The sequence below is a fragment of the Ammodytes marinus genome (assembly GCF_949987685.1).
Source record: "Ammodytes marinus genome assembly, chromosome: 7".
NCBI classification, from domain to species: domain Eukaryota; kingdom Metazoa; phylum Chordata; class Actinopteri; order Uranoscopiformes; family Ammodytidae; genus Ammodytes; species Ammodytes marinus.
In genome coordinates this window covers 8223781-8240073 of record NC_137211.1, presented here as the reverse complement: position 1 = coordinate 8240073, position 16293 = coordinate 8223781, and the positions used below count along the sequence as shown (strand labels likewise).

At 42.7% G+C, this 16293-nt stretch overlaps 1 protein-coding gene across 1 annotated transcript in view; it reads left to right on the top strand.

The window, feature by feature from the left end:
* Positions 1-16293, top strand: part of prdm16 (PR domain containing 16) — a 179569-nt gene that overhangs the window by 151130 nt on the left and 12146 nt on the right. Inside the window, exons 4-8 of the mRNA XM_080030988.1 lie at positions 5902-6042; positions 11083-11185; positions 14920-15121; positions 15623-15788; positions 16020-16173. Coding sequence (XP_079887114.1) covers positions 5902-6042; positions 11083-11185; positions 14920-15121; positions 15623-15788; positions 16020-16173 — 766 coding nt within the window. The remainder of the gene's footprint in view (positions 1-5901; positions 6043-11082; positions 11186-14919; positions 15122-15622; positions 15789-16019; positions 16174-16293) is intronic.

The following is a 16293-nucleotide window of genomic DNA, read 5'->3' as shown; positions in this document are numbered from 1 at the left end:
TAGCAAGTGCTTCAGTATTTTTTTCCTGCTCTTTCCAATGGCCGCCATACAATTTAGAATTTTTTAAATTATGTTGAAATAATTTTAAAACCCTTAATGAAATAAAATGTTTTTACAAAGGGGGATAATATAGAATCTTTTTCTGAAATTATGAGCATCATAATTCAGAGAATCATAGTAAACATCTTCTTTTAATATCGACAGGGGCCAAATTAAAATAGAAAGTTATTAAAATATGAGTAATCTTTCATTTGTTTGTCCTTCATTCTCTGTCTTTTCCATCTTGCTCAAAGGGAAGGTTTATTGACAGGACCCCTTGTGTGCCTGTCCACCTCTCACTTCTGCACACACACACACACAAACGTGGATGGACACACACTCATTTAGACTGTTGAGTGATGTGGCAGGGTAGGGTCATCTCTGCAGGCCCCCATCCATCACACATGGACACATGGACACATGCACACATGCACACACACACACACACACACACACACACACACACTCACTTACATGTGAATGTGTATGCACACGCATCTTAGGCTGTGGGGATCTGCACTCTGTCAGGCACTTTATTAGTCTGCCTGTGTGTGTATGTGGCTATGAGTGTGTGTGTGTGTGTGTGTGTGTGTGTGTGTGTGTGTGTGTGTGTGTGTGTGTGTGTGTGTGTGTGTGTGTGTGTGTGTGTGTGTGTGTGTGTGTGTGTGTGTGTGTGTGTGTGTGTGTGTGTGTGTGCGCGCCTGTTAAGGGGCCTCCCAACTGGAAACAGACCCTTCTCCAGAAAGGATACATACTCTCACACACAGTTCTTTATTTCTTGTTAGTCGTCCTGCACCTTAATTTGCAACACCTCTAACAACTGGCTCCGCAGCCCACTCCACAGCCACTCAATCTGTCACTGTCACTGCTCTGTTTCCATGACTGGCTCTCTCTCGTCAAGGGTAAAATCACAGTGTGCACCTTAATTCTTAACTCTGTCTTCCATTTTTATACCGTGTTTTTGTACATGTATGTGTGTACAGCTGTTGGAGAGAGGAGGGAAGTTTCATTTCCACCTCTGCTCTTGTACCTGGAGAGATCTCATTCCAGGCTGCCCCCTAGCTGCTTCAAGGAGAACTGCATGCAAAAGCTGCATCCTTATCTTTTCTATTCCTCAACTCCCTCTGCGCCTCTTTCTTTACATTTTCACATGTTCTTGATCTAGATAGATTAAAGCCTAATCTATAACAAAAGGCAATCCGCCCCCTGTTCTTTGCCTCTTTTTTAAAAAAACCTTTTTTCATTTGCTTGCCACTTACCCAGACATACTTGTAGGCCTAGATGAACGTGGCTGCTGCTTTCCTGTTTTCCACAGCCAAAAAAACACTTTTACTTTTTAAGTAAAAAAAAAAAGTGTGTGATTATCACTTGACATGACACTTGTCAACTGCTAATTTGTCATTTTGCTGAAAGTGACTGCCTGAACCTTTGTCTATATTTCCCTACATGGAAAACATCTATAGACTAAGTCAGAATGAAGTTGCACCATTTTAATAGTTTTGAAAAAATCACAGGCACGTATACAATTACATACATACATACAGTACAAGACTAGGGTGTGTTCACACATCGAAACCTGGGACAGTGCAACAAAGCCCTACGATCACACTTCATAAATATATTCCCTTAGAGACACACAACAACCTAGCAGTTATGTCTCACATGCTGTAAGTCTGTGCGTTTATCTCCATCTCACATCAAAATCACAATCACCACTGCTCTGCGAGCTGCCATTTCTATTTCCATTTTCTGCCCTCCGTCAAACAGAAAATAATATGTACCTTGTCACCAACGTCTACCCGTACAAGCAACTTTTCTCCACTAATTCAGCCCTGCACGTCACACACATCCGTCAGATATAACTGGCGGAGGAGAGGGCCTGCCGAGACATCCATTAAAGGTTCCTAGCTGTCAAAGGTTCCCCTTTGTGTTGTGAGGAGCGATATAAGTATCGTGCTCTTATCAGAGCTTCCTGTGGAGTTCGCTCCGCATCCTGTCCACTCATAGCTGCTTCTCTCTCTCACTAAAGTCTCATTGTGTCTGTGTGCACTTACATTTGTGTGCGTGTGTGCGTGTGTGTGTGTGTGTGTGTGTGTGTGTGTGTGTGTGTGTGTGTGTGTGTGTGTGTGTGTGTGTGTGTGTGTGTGTGTGTGTGTGTGTGTGTGTGTGTGTGTGTGTGTGTGTGTGTGTGTGTGTGTGTGTGTGTGTGCTGCTTGGTGAGCCATTTTCTGATGCTGTGAACTATTTGTCCGGTATGACTTAAAAGTTCAAAGAATGCTTTCCAAACTGCACTGCTTAGCGACCGTTTTATCATATCTCTTTTTCATGGGTTGTGCTATCATTTGCACGTACAAGTGATGATAACATTTTACTTGGTGAGATCTAGAAATCTGCGCAATTACTAAGCCAAAGTTGTGGTGAGGCAAGAAACATAAGCAGTCCAATTATCAGACAGAACGTTGTCTGAACCACTTATCAAGCCCTGAAGAAGTATCATCTACAATCTCCCATTGCATAACCAAACCATGTTCACGCACAACTGCAACCAGTTCTGTTGGTCAACATTGTTATTAATAATGATTACCTGTACTATAGATCTAATTTGATTTGAACCGGAATTTCCCTTTAATTGTTGAGAGAGGACAGAGGTTGTTGGACACAGAGTACATTGACGTGGAGAGTTTGTCATCAATTGCTGATTTGCCCAAATGAATAGAATGAGTAGGAGGAGAACCACTGGACATACATGAGGTCTCGGCAAAGTTAAATACAAGTCAGTGCGAAATGTTTAATTTTTGAAAATGTAAAATACAAAAACAGCATTTTTGATATTTTTAGTGTTTTAGTTAAGGTGTTGTGACTGTTCTATAGGAGAGAGAGAATGTTAGTGGTAAACTCAGAGCAACCTGGTTTGCTTTGTTTTGTTGTTGTTGTTGAATCCCCTTTTGCACGTGGTGCTGATGATTTCATCTGACCCCCCCCCCCCCGCCATGACGTACAGAGGGGGGAGGAGAGGGGGATGAAAAAGAAAGGTAAATAAACAAACAATCAGCCGCGGGCTTGTTCTGGCTCTCCTTCTCTGTTGCACCTCATTTGAAGCCTTATAAATCAGGCTTCCACCCGGAGACAGGGTGTTAGCAGGCCTCCCAGACAACACACATACACACATACAGAAAAACGCATAACACACACAGGTCTGCTGCTCATTATGCCCATAATCAGACCCCTGGGTGTGTGTATAGGAGAAGGGGGGAGGGGGCCACCAAAATGTGTGTGTATAGCCTACTTCCATGCCCAATACGTAGGCATGGCGGTATTCATACCTATGTGTGTCCGTGTCTGCAGCACCCCCTTCACACGCAGATATGACCCCTTAAAAACAGAAGAAATAATTCTGCCCGAATCTCTGCTTTCCTTTGTGTGTTCATAAAACATGTACGATACCTGTCGCAGCGACAAGTGCACTCTGACTCCACCGCCTTTGGGAAAGATATTGGGTGGAGTAGTAGGTGTGTGGGAGGGGGGAAGCCTGGTTAGTTTTCAGTGACTGTTTTAACACATAAAGAAAAAAAGGCCTGGACTGGATCAAGCTGGGTGTTTAAGTTATAAACTGGAAGCAGAAGCAGCAGTAGCTGTGTAAATGTAGTGGTGTGTGAGGAATGGATAAGATCAAGTCCTTTATTCATAAGCTTTTTCATCACGTTATAGGCTTCTGAGTATCTGGGTGTGAATTACAGAAAATACATGAAAGGAAATCATTTGCATAAACAGTCTCTTTTCCCACTCTCACAATCAGCAAACACATTTACATAAGCAGTAGCCGCCACAGTTTTTTTATTTATTTCGGGCTCCTGGAACAGGGTTTTTTTTAATAAACACAGGTCAAGGTTTTGATTATTTTTAGCCTCGGCACTGTAACAGCCATTGTTATTTTAAAACAGCCGCGTTCATTGAAGAGGGTAAACTCACACCTTTCGGGCTCCAAAGAAGCACAACGTTTCTGTTACCTCAAGCTGTTAACATGCGATCCCACATGCACTCACCTAAAACAGTCGCCCTATTTGTACAAACAAGCACATGGCAGTTTCTTCCACACCTCCGAGCAGACCCTACGCATATTGACTCACCCAAACTTGGCACCTGCACCCCCCCCCTCCTCCCATCCACCCCCACCCACATAAATACACCTTCTGCACGCGTGCGCCCCCCAGACAACAAGAACATGACCATTCACACTTTAACTAGCTGGGGAAGAAAGCAAAAAAAAAATACCAACATGCCTTTTTTGAAAACGCTGCCAGTTTTTTTAAAGAGAGGAGGTTCACGAACTTTTGCACATCTAAAAACGTCACATGGCTTGTTTGGTTCTTCTCCATCACACCTCGGTTTCCCTTCAGAAGAACATTTTGACTGTGATTAGGAGCTACAGAGGTCAGCTATAGTGGACTCTGCAAGGCCTGATTGGGAGTTGTAATTAGAGGAGTTTCTCTGTCTCAGCCGGGCCGGTTCGACCCCCCCCCCCCCCCCCCCCCCCCCCCCACACACACACACACACACACACCCACACACACCCCAGAGGATTGGCACAGGCTCAGTATCACGTGCTGCGTTCAGGCGTAACCCGAGCTTTAAGTTAACCCCAGACTTGGTGGACAGGGTGAGCTTAAGGGGTTCGAGCCGAGCCGCCCCCCCCCCTAGATTCCCCCCAGACACCAACTCTAACCCGCACACACGTAAATGTAGTTGTAGAAAAAAGGCAACATTTCTGGGCTTAAAGTGTACGCAGCAGTCTCTTTACAATCCCTGCTTGTTTCAAGAAATGCTCGAATAGTTCCACATATCTGTGCACTCTTATCTCATTTCTTATCTTTCCAAATATGTCATAAGTGAAATGTCTAGTTGAGAACGAGGTCCCATTTCTATAGGCGTACACAAAGCATTGTTACCCTTTCTTGGTTTTCCCCTAACTTGTTGCTCTCACAATAATAAGAGCCCTCTTCTCCTCCTCCTCCTCCTCCTCCTTCCTCCTCCACCTCCATCCTCCATCCTCCTTTCATTGTCTGTGAAAGATGGTAACATGAAACCGGCTCTGGGAGTCTCCGGGGGGCGTAGGGGGGGGTTACACGGAGTGATCAATATGAGCCAGAGAAAGTCTTTAAGACGAGTGAAAGAAGTCACAGTTAGTCTACTCCCTCCTCGTTTCTCCTGCTTTCCCCTATACTTCCTCTTCTTGTTGGCGTGGGGGATTGACAAGGTTAGCTGCAGGCCCCTGACTAACACCCACTGACATGTTGCCTCTGCGCTTCTAACGTCAAACTCTTTGCACAGTCCGTCTCATATCCTGATGTCCACCTAATTTAATTTTTTTGCATTATTTTACTGCCTGGAACCTCTCTTGAAATTGTAATTTTTTTTTTAATTTTTTTATTTAAGGTGCACTATGTAACTTTGGGTGTGTCAGAGAACATTTTCCAAGGTATATTCTCGTAACTAAACTAAAGAAACACAGGAAAATTGGATCCCCGGAACTATTTGAAGTTAGAAAGCGTCTTGAAAAGTTACTGTTTTACTGTTGTTGTTGTTGTTGTTGTTTACAGCAGCAGGGCCCACAGTTTGGTTTAAACAAATATTCTAGTCTTACGTTTGGTTCCAGGTGCCTCCAGAATAATGTATTTTTGATTTATGATAATAAAATTACTCAATACTGTGAGTTACATGTAGAGAAAATATTTTTGTTAACTAGGTGCACACCCAAACAAATCCCCCTCTCCTGAAACGGCAGGTTTACAGTGTGATGTTTGTTTGCTGCTTACTTTATGTCCCTTTTATTAAATATATCTAACATGTTGCTCTATTCAACAGGTGGTGGACGACATGGGCAACGTGAAGTTTGCGCCGGACACAAGCCTGGAAGCCGGCAACAGCAGCTGGCTCAAATATGTCCGCTCGGCCCCCTCATTTGAGGAGCAGACCCTCGCCGCCTGTCACCTCACCGGAGACCAGGTGAGTGACATGACAAGGGTGTCTCCATGGTGTGTGTGTCACAGATGTGTGAGAGACAGCACCATGATGTCTGTGGAAGAGGCAGAGACAAAGGAGGTGTGGGGGGGGGGGGGGGGGTAATGGACACTCGCTTGATGCTATACTCTATGCGAATTTGCACATGATGCACGCTCACTGAATGTGTGTGTTTACTGTTGTGGTGGTAGCAAAAAAAATGTGCGAGCTGGTAATGGCCAAAGGAATGGCTTTATTGTGTGTGTCTATGGCTGGGCCAGTTGCCAGTGCTGTGAGGAAATGACCCATGTAAAGAGGCTGAAGAATAGCCCTGACACTCCACAGAGTCCCATAATAACCATTATCCTTAAGGAACGGTGCTCTTCTGTGGAGGCCTTTTTGCTTCAATATGTCCCATTCCCTTGGTGTGTCTCTCTCTCTTTATTTCTCTCTCTCTCTCTTTCTTTCTCTCTCTCTCTCCCTCCCTCTCGATAAAGAAACCTGGGCAAGGCATTGGATACTTTTGGAAGGATGCCCAGCCGGTGCCCATAAAACCCCAACTGCTTAACTAGGCCCTAACCCCAGCCCCATGCAATGTGTGTGCCACAACTCACCGTTGCAATAGAGTAGTAGCATATTTCTCTGTTTCTGTTTATCCTGCAGAAGCAATCTTTTTTTTTTCCAGTTTCGCTTTGCTGATTCTTGTCCCAGTTTTCTTCTAAGGCAATCCCAGTAGTGTTACTCTTGCCATTATTTGACACACATTTTACTTCTCAGTTCAGTTTTTTGACTGTTATAACAACTCCCGGTCATGTACTAGGATATTTACAGTAAAGGGAATGGATCTGAGCAAAAGTCAAAAAAGGAATGAGACCATTCCAGGAGCAAGGAGCAAGGCCATTTTTTTTTATCTCATAACAAACACAAAGAAAACACACAGCGTGGAAATATGACATTCGCCAAATGCATCCGTAGGACTTGCCTGTGTGTATCCACATTCCCGTCACTCTGCTCTTATTTGTTTGTTAATCCCTGCCTACACGGCCCTGTCTCAGTCACTAGCCGCCTGTTCCTCTCTGTCTTTTGTCTCCTTTCTCCGTCCTTATGTCTTGATCTGCCACCTGTCACTCTGTCACACACCGAGGGGACAGGCTAGTATGTCCATCTAAGCTGCAGACATTAAGAGAAAAGGGGGCCTGGAACCAAGTGTACGAGAGGGAACACACAGGGGCCTCTGAGATTGACAAGCACCAATTGGCTGGCAACAGCGACCCGTCTAATCCTTTTAAGATTTTCACATCAGTGCCCCCTGCCATTGCCACACAATGTCACAGAAAGAATCAGGGCACCAGCAAAAAATAAATTGTGCAGAATTATTAGACCCTGGAAAAAAGGCCCTGTGCACAATTGTTATTTTTTAGTTGATGGGTTTTGCGGTTGTTTGTACTTAGCAGAAAGCTTTGTTGTTGTTTGGCCGACCAGTTGCTTGGTGTAGTGGCTCACAGGTATGACCCTATCATTTATTTACAAACACCACACACACGTAAACACAGCCACTCAGTGCTAAAAATGTATAATTTAACAGACTATTCAGTGATTTTTCTTTCTGTTTTTTTTTGTATCAGCATGCACAATGCATGAGATATATGGAAATATGCGCACACAGGGCAAATTCAAATGCGAGCAGTAACCTTTTAAAAAGCAAGTGTGGATAATTTATTTGTTTATTTGTTTGTCATGAATGATGTAGGATGAACAAATTTGTGCATGGCTGTGCATAATTTAGATATTAAGGGTCATGCAATAAGTTGGTATTATCCCTATTCTACATACAGTATATGTGCTAGGGACATTGTATTTCTTTTTTAGAAATGATTTAGTTTTTCCTAAGATGTGTGTATCTGAAAGATATTGTTGTGCGTTGTGTAGGCATCTGCAGATAGCCATGCTACTTTCTGTTCTTCTTAATCAGTGTGTGTGTGTGTGTGTGTGTGTGTGTGTGTGTGTGTGTGTGTGTGTGTCCCAATTAAGTAGTTCCCTTTCATTTAGAATGCCAACAATCACCTAAAAACTGGTTTGTGAGCAAGCTCATTCAGTGGTTGTAAGGCCAAGTTGCATCTCGTGAAGGAAACAGCTGAGAGTGCAAGTGCTGGTGTGTGTTTGTTTGTGTGTGTGTGTGTGTGTGTGTGTGTGTGTGTGTGTGTGTGTGTGTGTGTGTGTGTGTGTGTGTGTGTGTGTGTGTGTGTGTGTGTGTGTGTGTGTGTGTTGTAGTTGATGGAGCTTTGAAGAGAATATGAGCCTTGTCCACCTTCTCGTCAGTCCTTCATCTTTTGTGTTTTGGAGTGGAGCCCTTTCCAACGCTGTTTGATCTGCCCTTCTACCCCGGGATGGATCCATCAATAAATAGACACTGGTGTGTGTGTGTATGAGGACACGGTGGGGGATTTGCGTGGGCCCTACGGCTGGCATTGATCGATGAGGCATCTGTCCCGTGAACACTGGACAGAAGTGGCAAGAGGTCATGACAGGTCTGAGAGTGTGGGCCTTACTGTAGAATACACACACACACACACACACACACACACACACACACACACACACACACACACAAACACCAACAAACAAACAAACAAACTAAGATGGATAAAGATTCAAAATGCAGCAATGTTGATAAGCAATCCCATTAAAATGTTCCTATTTGTCAATGGGCTGTATATGTTAAAAACAAAAAGATACATATTTGTTAGGCTACTGTCATAATAATATTGGAAGGTGTGTCATTTCAAATATCACAAATCACGCTATTTGATTCTGAAAAATTATGAAAGTATTTAAATGTGATATTGCAACATTGTTCCTCTTTTATCATTTATTCACTTGTTTTCCCAGCTACAAATTAAAATGAAAGGAAAACTCTATATTGAAAATAATAATAAGTAGCTCTGGGTAATAACTTTGGGATGATTAAATGCAAAAATAGACATTTTTATTTTTCACAATTTGCAGTTAAAATCTCAATTTAAATCATCCCATTTCATAATTTTATTATTTTGACCATTTAACCCAAACTTGACCTCGGACTTGAAATAATTGGCTCCCATCGTTAGAGCAGTTACGTTCAGGCAGACTGGAAGAAAGACAACGAAATAATAATATAATAATATAGCATTTGGTCAAAAGTTTAATAACATTAATCCGACATAAAGGCCTGTCTACAACATGTTTGTGTGCAAGTGCGTGTATTTGTCCGCGCTGCGTGAGCGTGTTTGATAGTGATAAAGGTGACTGACAGAGTGAGTGCGAGTCCGTCCAGCTGACTTGTCCATTATTTACATCAATAATAGATGTATCAAGCGGTCAAAGAGGCGGCCGGGATCGGAGATGCGGGGAGGGGTCTGCGCCGCAGATCCCTCAATCCTTTTGGCTGGAGATAAGACGAGGAGGAGTGGCCGACGGGTAACCGAGAGAGCACCAAGGGGCAATAGGGAATCACTAATGAGAGAGAGAGAGTCAGAAAGAGAGAAGAGAGGAGAAGAGAGAGAAGGACTCATCATTATCAAAGACGCACTCAGTGACTAGATTAGACTTTAGCCCAGCACAGGAGCGTCGGGGCTTCATCCAGACAAGGGGGAACTTTCACCGACCTTCCGCAGCGCGCCTGGCCGCTCCGCGACCGCCTCTCTCCGGCCCTGTCTGCTCCAGCGGCCCGCTCCCTCTCCAGTAGACCTACTATGGGTTGTGTCGCCAACTCCACCGGGACTGAAGTGCTACTGCAGCAGCTGGAGGCTCTCCGCAGCGCCGCGCAACTTTCCCAACTCTTCCGTCTCACGGAGAAAAGAAAGGTCAGGTCCAAACAGTCTGCCGCAGCCAACGTTTAATTGTTGTAATTATAATAATAATAGAATTAATAATTTTCATTGATTTTCGGCCTCCGCTCCCGTTTTCGTAGTACGAGCGTTTAGTCTTAGAATATAGTCTAACCGGTGACACTGGCCTTTCTGTGTGTTTGAGCGTATGAGTCGGTGTGTGTGTGTTGGTGTGAATGAAAGTGCTCAGCCTCCCTTGTTGTAGTGGTGACATTGAATTGGTGCAGAGCGCCCCCATGTGTTCAGAGATCGCTGCCTTTGAGTGCAGCTTGGAGTGGTTGTTTGCACTGTGGTTTATTGAGATGCACGAAGCTGTCAGATTATTTTATTGGAACAAATATGCACGTTAATTGTGATCGAGCTTGTAATTATTTTTAGACTGTGTGTGTATGCCTATGCTTACTTTGGGTCACATGTTCTTAGTTGTTGGGTAGAAACTGGATAAGGCCTCCGCTCCGAGTGGCCTCGAACAGTGCCATTATGAATTTCTCACAGTTGTCTCTACCTCTTTTTTTCCAAGTAGTACATTTTACACGATCATACAAGTGAAATTACCTCAGTTTAACGAATAGCTTAGTTGTGTGCAGGTAAAGACCTGGTATTTCCCGGTTTGCTGCAGCTGTAGCTTACATCAAATGTTTAAAAAAAACCGCACAAGAGCAGCTGAGCGGTTGGATGTTTATTTTCGTTTCACTCACAATTTTTTCTTATTTGGACTCAAATATTGCAGCAGCATCTGCATCGTATGGATTTCGTCTCCATTTTAATTTATTTATTAATTTATTTGAATGTTTGAGCAATTAATTGTGAAATAACGCAGACTGTTTTGTATTATTTAAAGTGATTTGTGAGGGGGAACATTTATTTTTATTTTATAGCTTTAAAATAAATGTGCAATGAAACAAATCATCGGATTGGATCTCTGACGGTCCAGATTTGAAATGGTAGCTGTGAAAGAACATTTCCGTAAAAATAATTATTTTGCTGCAGCCTGGATGATGTAGCTTATTATAAGGATGCATGTTTTTTTTATTTTCTTAATAACAACCCAATTAATATGCTAATATTGTCCAGCTAAGCCCTTTTCTTGCGATAATAATTATGTGGGCGTCCAGACCTAGGCTATTAATTCCACCTTGACCTTAAGTTAAAGTCTGCCTCTCTCTCTCTCTCTCCTCAGATGTATTATAAAGCTGTCCGGGACATTGAAGCAGGGGAGGAGCTTTTAGTGTATATGAAGGACGGTATTTTCCCCGAGGGATCCATGGCACCTCACCTACAAGGTAAGATTAATGCGCGTCATTAGCGCACATTTTAAACAAACTCAAACCTGCGTCCTGTGTGCTACTTTCGCGGTCAACACACTCCAAAACATCGCAAATGTGACGGGGGGAAAAGACACCACCCCTCTTTCCAAAATAAAATGTTGTTAATTAGTCGAATCATGAATTTCCAAGATGGAGTTAATCCCGCATCAAAGCATCTGGTTGGAGGCCGCTCTCGACCTGTCATTTAATGTAGCCTAAACTATAGGTCTGCTAATAACGAAGGCCAGTCGTAAGTGTCTGGTCTGAATTGTGCGCATACAATGCTGCAATGTACAGGCTAATGGGCCTCTTTGCCTGAAACACTGTATGGGGCGAAAATTGTCAAATTCTATCCCAAGTGAGTGGAAATGTTCTGTTAACAGAAAAGCCAAGATCAAACGAAAATTATTATGAAGCCATATCACGGGCAGTAGCCTAGGCCTATCACTCACACACGCGCACGGGAGCATTCAGGACATTTAAGTCGAGAGTTTGGAATAGGCTTCTACTTATCACATCGGCCAAATAATAATAACGATCATAATAAATTGTATTAGTAAGACTTTTCTTTTTTTGAAAATGAATCACAGAAGCAGCACATGAGTTTGAGCATGCTTACATTATTAAATTACAGAAATGAAACAAGTTAAGTGACCCCAATGAAATCCTATTTTTATTAATCCAGTCATGTTTATTTTTAGTAAAATTTATGTTCAATATTATGCAAATTACAATCAATGTTGGGGGGGATCCTTTGGATAGATAGATAGATAGATAGATAGATAGATAGATAGATAGATAGATAGATAGATAGATAGATAGATAGATAGATAGATAGATAGATAGAAATGGAGCTATCTATCTATCTATCTCGTGTCAGGGTTTAAGGTGCTCTCACTCACCCATCTTCCCTGTGAGTGGATAATCTGAGTCACTGCACTCCCTAATTTTCAGCCTCTATACATCAGAATATATATGTCCAATATTTAATCTCATAATCTAACCTGGACAGCTGTTCACTGTCAATCTGGTTTTTTCTTTCAATGTTCACTTAAGCAGAAAAGGGGCCTGGTTCCGTTGTATTTCTTTAAACATCTTGGAGTGATTGTGGTGAGCTGCTGTTGTCAGGTAACATTGTTTTGTTGTGTTTCCAGTTTTTTTTCTGAAAGCACATGGTGGGGGGAAAGAAAGAAAGGAAAAACTAAATCTGATTACTCTTACTTGTCATTGATTATAAAATGGTTGAGGGGAGAACAAGATGTTCGTGAGATGCTCGGCACACACCAGTCTCCTCCCCCCACACCCCCGCATGATGCACACCCTCTATGCACAGATCTCCATGCCAAAGGAGCAGGAGCTCAGAGCATGCGTGATAATTGAAAAGATGGTCGATTGGCATGCTTTAGTGGTGCGTCAAAGACGGAGCAGACTTGTAAATGATTTGTTCAATTACTCTGTGTGTATGCGTGTTTGTGAAATACATAGAGAGGGAGGCAGACAGGGAGAAAAGAGAGAGAGACGCTCCACCTGCCAGGATGTGCGTGTTGGAGCCAAAGTATTTGGCGTTTTTTTTTTGCTGGCGTGAGAGAGCGATCGAGGCAGTCAGAAAAATAAGTTACAATTGGTCCACTGTTTAAAGATGTTTATTTGTGTATGTGTGTGTGAGAGAGAAAGAGAGGCAGAAAAGCAGACAGAGAGGAAAAGTCCTCTTAGTGTAGGGATGAGAGTGTGAGTGTGTGTGCGTGTGTGTGTGTGCGTGCGTGTGTGTTTGTGTGAGTGTGTGTGTGTGTGTGTGTGTGTGTGTGTGTGTGTGTGTGTGTGTGTGTGTGTGTGTGTGTGTGTGTGTGAGAGAGAGAGAGAGAGAAAAAGGTAGCAGGGCTGAGTGGGAGCTTGGCAGTGCAGCACTGCTCTCTGTGTCTGGCTTATCGGAGAAGGAATTTGAAGTAGAGGACTTGAGGAGTCCCTTGAGACCTCACCCATGCTCCCAGATTAGCTGCTAAACTGCACATAATTGTGCTTCCCTTCGTCTCCCAGAGAGCTATTAGTCTCCCCTTTATAACCTCCCCCTCCACCCTCTCTCCCACCCGGGTCCACCCCACCCGCCAAGACCAGACTGACTGAAAAAACACAGGCCTGCTGATGCTCATATATATACAAGCACCTTTAATTCCATGCATCCTCCCTCTTCCCCGAAAACACACGTTACATGCACACCTGAAAAAACGATTTTTCTCAAAATGTTTGAGCATCAGCGCAAATGATAACCCCGCTCTCTCTCAGGGTAACATTTGCTCTCCGTGAATTATGTGCACGCTGGTGTCAAAGTGAGCGAGTTAGTTTAGCATTTGAGCTCAGTGTTATGGCCCATTGACCAGAGGGTCATTTATCCTTCTCCACAAGGTTAGACACATTGATGTTGCTACACTAATGCCCTTTTAATGTGGCCAAGAAGTTCCAGCTGGATAAACGCTCACACGCAGTAGAAAGCAGGTGAGCCATGCACTGTAAGTCATTTTGGATAAACTCATTCAGTGCAGCTTGAAATGATGGATGGGTGTGCATGGCATGTTGGGGCACCTGGGGGGCCGAGTCAGGGGTTTGGCTGCGTGGGTCATGGCAGAGAGGGTATGGCAGGTTGGCTCTGGAATCACCACGGGGTTGGCGCCACTCTGCCCCTGCTTACCTCTGTTCCTTGTGGCTCATTCTTTTTGGAACATGTTCACATAAACACACTCACACACACACACACACCAACACACATGCCCTTGCACAAAGACACTCCGCCGGGCTTTCCCCTGATCTGTTGAACTTGGCGTCTGATGCAGGAACTTGCTATTGAAAATGTTGGCCCGACTTTTATGCATTTGACCTTGTTGGTGAGAAGTATTGTAAAGGTTATCAACATGGAAGGGGAAGACCAGCCCCTATTGTTTCCCCTGTGTGCTATTATACCTACAGTCCCGAGCAAACACTTGCTTTAACAAGCAATTAACTGTGTTAATGAAGGCTACATTTCGCTGCTAATTGATTTCCATTTTATGTGAATGTCGATTGCTAGATTGTTTCTTATAGCTTTTGAATGGGAGTCTATTCAGCTGTAACTAATACAGATAGGTAATAGATTGTTGCTCTTGTTTAGTAGCATGAGCAGTTTTTAAATAAAATTGGATACCTGGTTCTGCATCTTCTGGAAGATGCTATACGGGACTTATTACTGCGATTCAAACCATCACTAAAGGGTTTCTTTGTGCGCAGCAGAATTGCTTTATGCTTGACTTCCATAAAATGTAGTAGTTTTGTTTTGCTCATGAAAAGTCAGTGGACACGATTCAATTGACTCCATTAACACTATGATGTTAATGTGATGTTTTAGTCACTGCCTAAACATTTGGTAAGGCTTATGGTACTAAAACATCCTTTCCAGAAATCTACAATTATTTAAATTTTTTGTGAAGATGAAATTCCAGAATTTAAGTTTTGACCTATGCTGACGACTTTTTATTTCTGTTAAGATATAACAGAAAGATATTGAGTGTTTGAGGGGGACTCCTGATGTCAAACCATATAATTTAAAAGTTTGATGTTGAATAATTCATTTAAAAAAAAGTGTAAAAGTGTATAAGGTTGATTTCAATGGTTATAAAATGTTTCTGTTGGCCGAATTTCCACGGTGGCTAAAGAAAATCTCCTTTGTTTGTGTGTGTGTGCAGACGAGCAGATGTACCGCTGTGAAGACTGTGACGAGCTGTTCTCCTCCACGCTGGAGCTGCGGCGGCACCAGAAGTATTCATGTACCAGCACAGGCTCCCTCTTTGACTCACTGAGAGAGGACTTCAAACAGGAACGAGAGGACAGCGACGAGCCCGTCCACGAGTGTAAAGACTGTGAGAAGATCTTCCCAAATGAGTACAGGTACACAGACATGTGACCATTCCTGCAACACTTTATGAACATATCCCCATTTTGGTAACACTCTACAATAAGGGTACATTATAATTAAATGTAAGTTAATGCTTCGTTAATGCTTAATAATCATTAACAAAGCATTAACTAACCGTTAATAATGGCTTAGTTAATGCTTACTAAGTATAAGCTAAGCAATAACTAACCAGTATGCTTAGTGAATGCTTAACTAAGAATTACTTAACTAAGCATAGTTAATGCTTGACCAAGCAATAACTAACTGTTGATAACTATATATTAACAGTACGTTTATGCTTAATAGGCATTAACTATGCATTAACACACCGTTAATAGCCTCAACAAAGCATTAATTAACAGTTAATTAATGTACCCTTATTCTAAAGTGTCACCCACATTTTAATACTTACACACTTATCCTATATGGCTACATCCATGTGACTTGTACGATTGATTGAATTTACTGATGGGTTTTTTGTTCTCCTGATCAAGTCTGGGCCAACACATGATAGTACATACTGAGGAGAGGGAGTACAAGTGTGACCAGTGCCCCAAAGCCTTCAACTGGAAGTCCAACCTCATCCGTCACCAGATGTCACATGACAGTGGCAAGCGTTTTGAGTGTGAAAACTGTGATAAGGTACAGCATACCCGGCACGTAAGTTGTGCACTGAACACACAGGCTATCTATCTGCTTCAGAAATTCTGCTGGGCTTGTTTTTTTTATTTTAAGGCTTCACACATAAAAGCACTGAACATAGATTTAGTTATTCTGAAATAACGTAATACATGATAATAAAAAAAAAACAATAAAGCCATGAAAACTGTATGTTTACTTCTGTTCATCGTGGCATACATTGTTACTTAATACACCGATTTCAAATTTCAGGTTTTCACAGATCCCAGCAACCTTCAGCGCCACATCCGCTCCCAGCATGTGGGGGCGCGCGCACACACATGTCCTGAGTGTGGCAAGACCTTTGCCACCTCGTCAGGGCTCAAGCAGCATAAGCACATCCATAGCAGTGTCAAACCCTTTATCTGTAAGTGACAGCTTTGGGAGTTAATGACCACTTTATTTCTAACAATATTTTTTTATTTATATATATATATAATTTTTCTTTCCACCTCAGCAGTCTCTTTCTTCTCCATGTTCACTTATT